We start from the raw sequence: 1,211 nt of genomic DNA on the forward strand, positions 1-1,211 counted from the left end.
GTATATAAGTCTTTCAACTTATTCATTTATAAAATAATTTTCATACTACAATGTTGGGAGAAAAACAAAAATATTAAAGAATATATAAAAACAAAAGATGTAGCAGCGTGGGCGGGTCGCCAGGGCTGCGGAGAGGCGGGCCGGGCGCGGAGCAGGGGAGAGGGCGGCGGCAGTGGAGACTGGCCCTGGCGGCTCGGCCCCCGCATCGGAGCAGGCCTCGCGGCGCTCCCCTCCGGCTGGCGCCCTGGTCAGCGAGGCCCAGGCCGCCCGCCGCGGCGCGGAGAGAGATTGTTACTTTTAGCTGATGGGTGCTTATCGGACCGCCCACATGGAGAAGAGCTTCATCGCTGCAGAAAGTGCTGTTGGACAGCGCTCATCTGGACCTCTGTCTTAGCCGTGGTTGTGGATGTCATGTTCTTGAAATCATGAATCCTGTTTATAGCCCTGGTTCTTCTGGGGTTCCCTATGCAAATGCCAAAGGAATTGGTTATCCAGCTGGTTTCCCCATGGGCTACGCAGCAGCGGCTCCCGCCTACTCCCCCAACATATACCCTGGAGCGAACCCCACCTTCCAAACAGGTTACACTCCAGGCACACCTTACAAAGTGTCCTGTTCCCCCACCAGTGGGGCAGTGCCACCATACTCCTCCTCCCCCAACCCCTACCAGACCGCCGTGTACCCCATGCGAAGTGCCTACCCCCAGCAGAGCCCATACGCACAGCAAGGCACATACTACACACAACCCCTGCACGCAGCACCTCCTCACGTCGTCCACCACACCACGGTGGTGCAGCCCAATGGCATGCCGGCGACGGTGTACCCTGCACCTATCCCTCCACCTACAGGCAACGGGGTCACCATGGGCATGGTGGCTGGGACCACTATGTCGATGTCAGCAGCTACCCTGCTGACTGCCCACTCCCCAACTCCTGTCGCCCCTCACCGAGTCAAGGTGCCCACATATCGGGCCCCCGGAACACCCACCTACAGCTACGTGCCCCCTCAGTGGTGATCACCCTGCAAATGTTTGAGGATGGAGCTGTGCGTTCACATAATGGAGATTCCACAGCTGGTGCTGCAGGCCTGGCACCTCCAGCCCGGACTTTCTTTCTAATGCTCTGACACTTCGCTAGCACTCCTGCGGCCCGCCCAGAGGTTCCAGTGCCATGAGTCTCCAGCTGACTCTGGGTTGTTCTTACAGCAAATCCTG

At 57.9% G+C, this 1,211-nt stretch overlaps 1 protein-coding gene across 1 annotated transcript; it reads left to right on the plus strand.

The window, feature by feature from the left end:
- The first annotated feature begins 357 nt into the window (after positions 1–357).
- Positions 358–1,137, plus strand: LOC124232651 (myelin-associated neurite-outgrowth inhibitor-like). The gene has a single exon (XM_046649594.1). The coding sequence runs from the start codon at positions 426–428 to the stop codon at positions 1,011–1,013; it is 588 nt and encodes a 195-aa protein (XP_046505550.1). The 5' UTR covers positions 358–425; the 3' UTR covers positions 1,014–1,137.
- The last annotated feature ends 74 nt before the right edge of the window (positions 1,138–1,211 follow it).

The sequence above is a fragment of the Equus quagga genome, unplaced genomic scaffold, assembly GCF_021613505.1.
Source record: "Equus quagga isolate Etosha38 unplaced genomic scaffold, UCLA_HA_Equagga_1.0 HiC_scaffold_9602_RagTag, whole genome shotgun sequence".
In the NCBI taxonomy this organism is placed as follows: domain Eukaryota; kingdom Metazoa; phylum Chordata; class Mammalia; order Perissodactyla; family Equidae; genus Equus; species Equus quagga.

Bases quoted from the DNA above. Each gene is read 5' to 3' on its own strand.
- LOC124232651 (XM_046649594.1), top strand. From the start codon at position 426: ATGAATCCTGTTTATAGCCCTGGTTCTTCTGGGGTTCCCTATGCAAAT.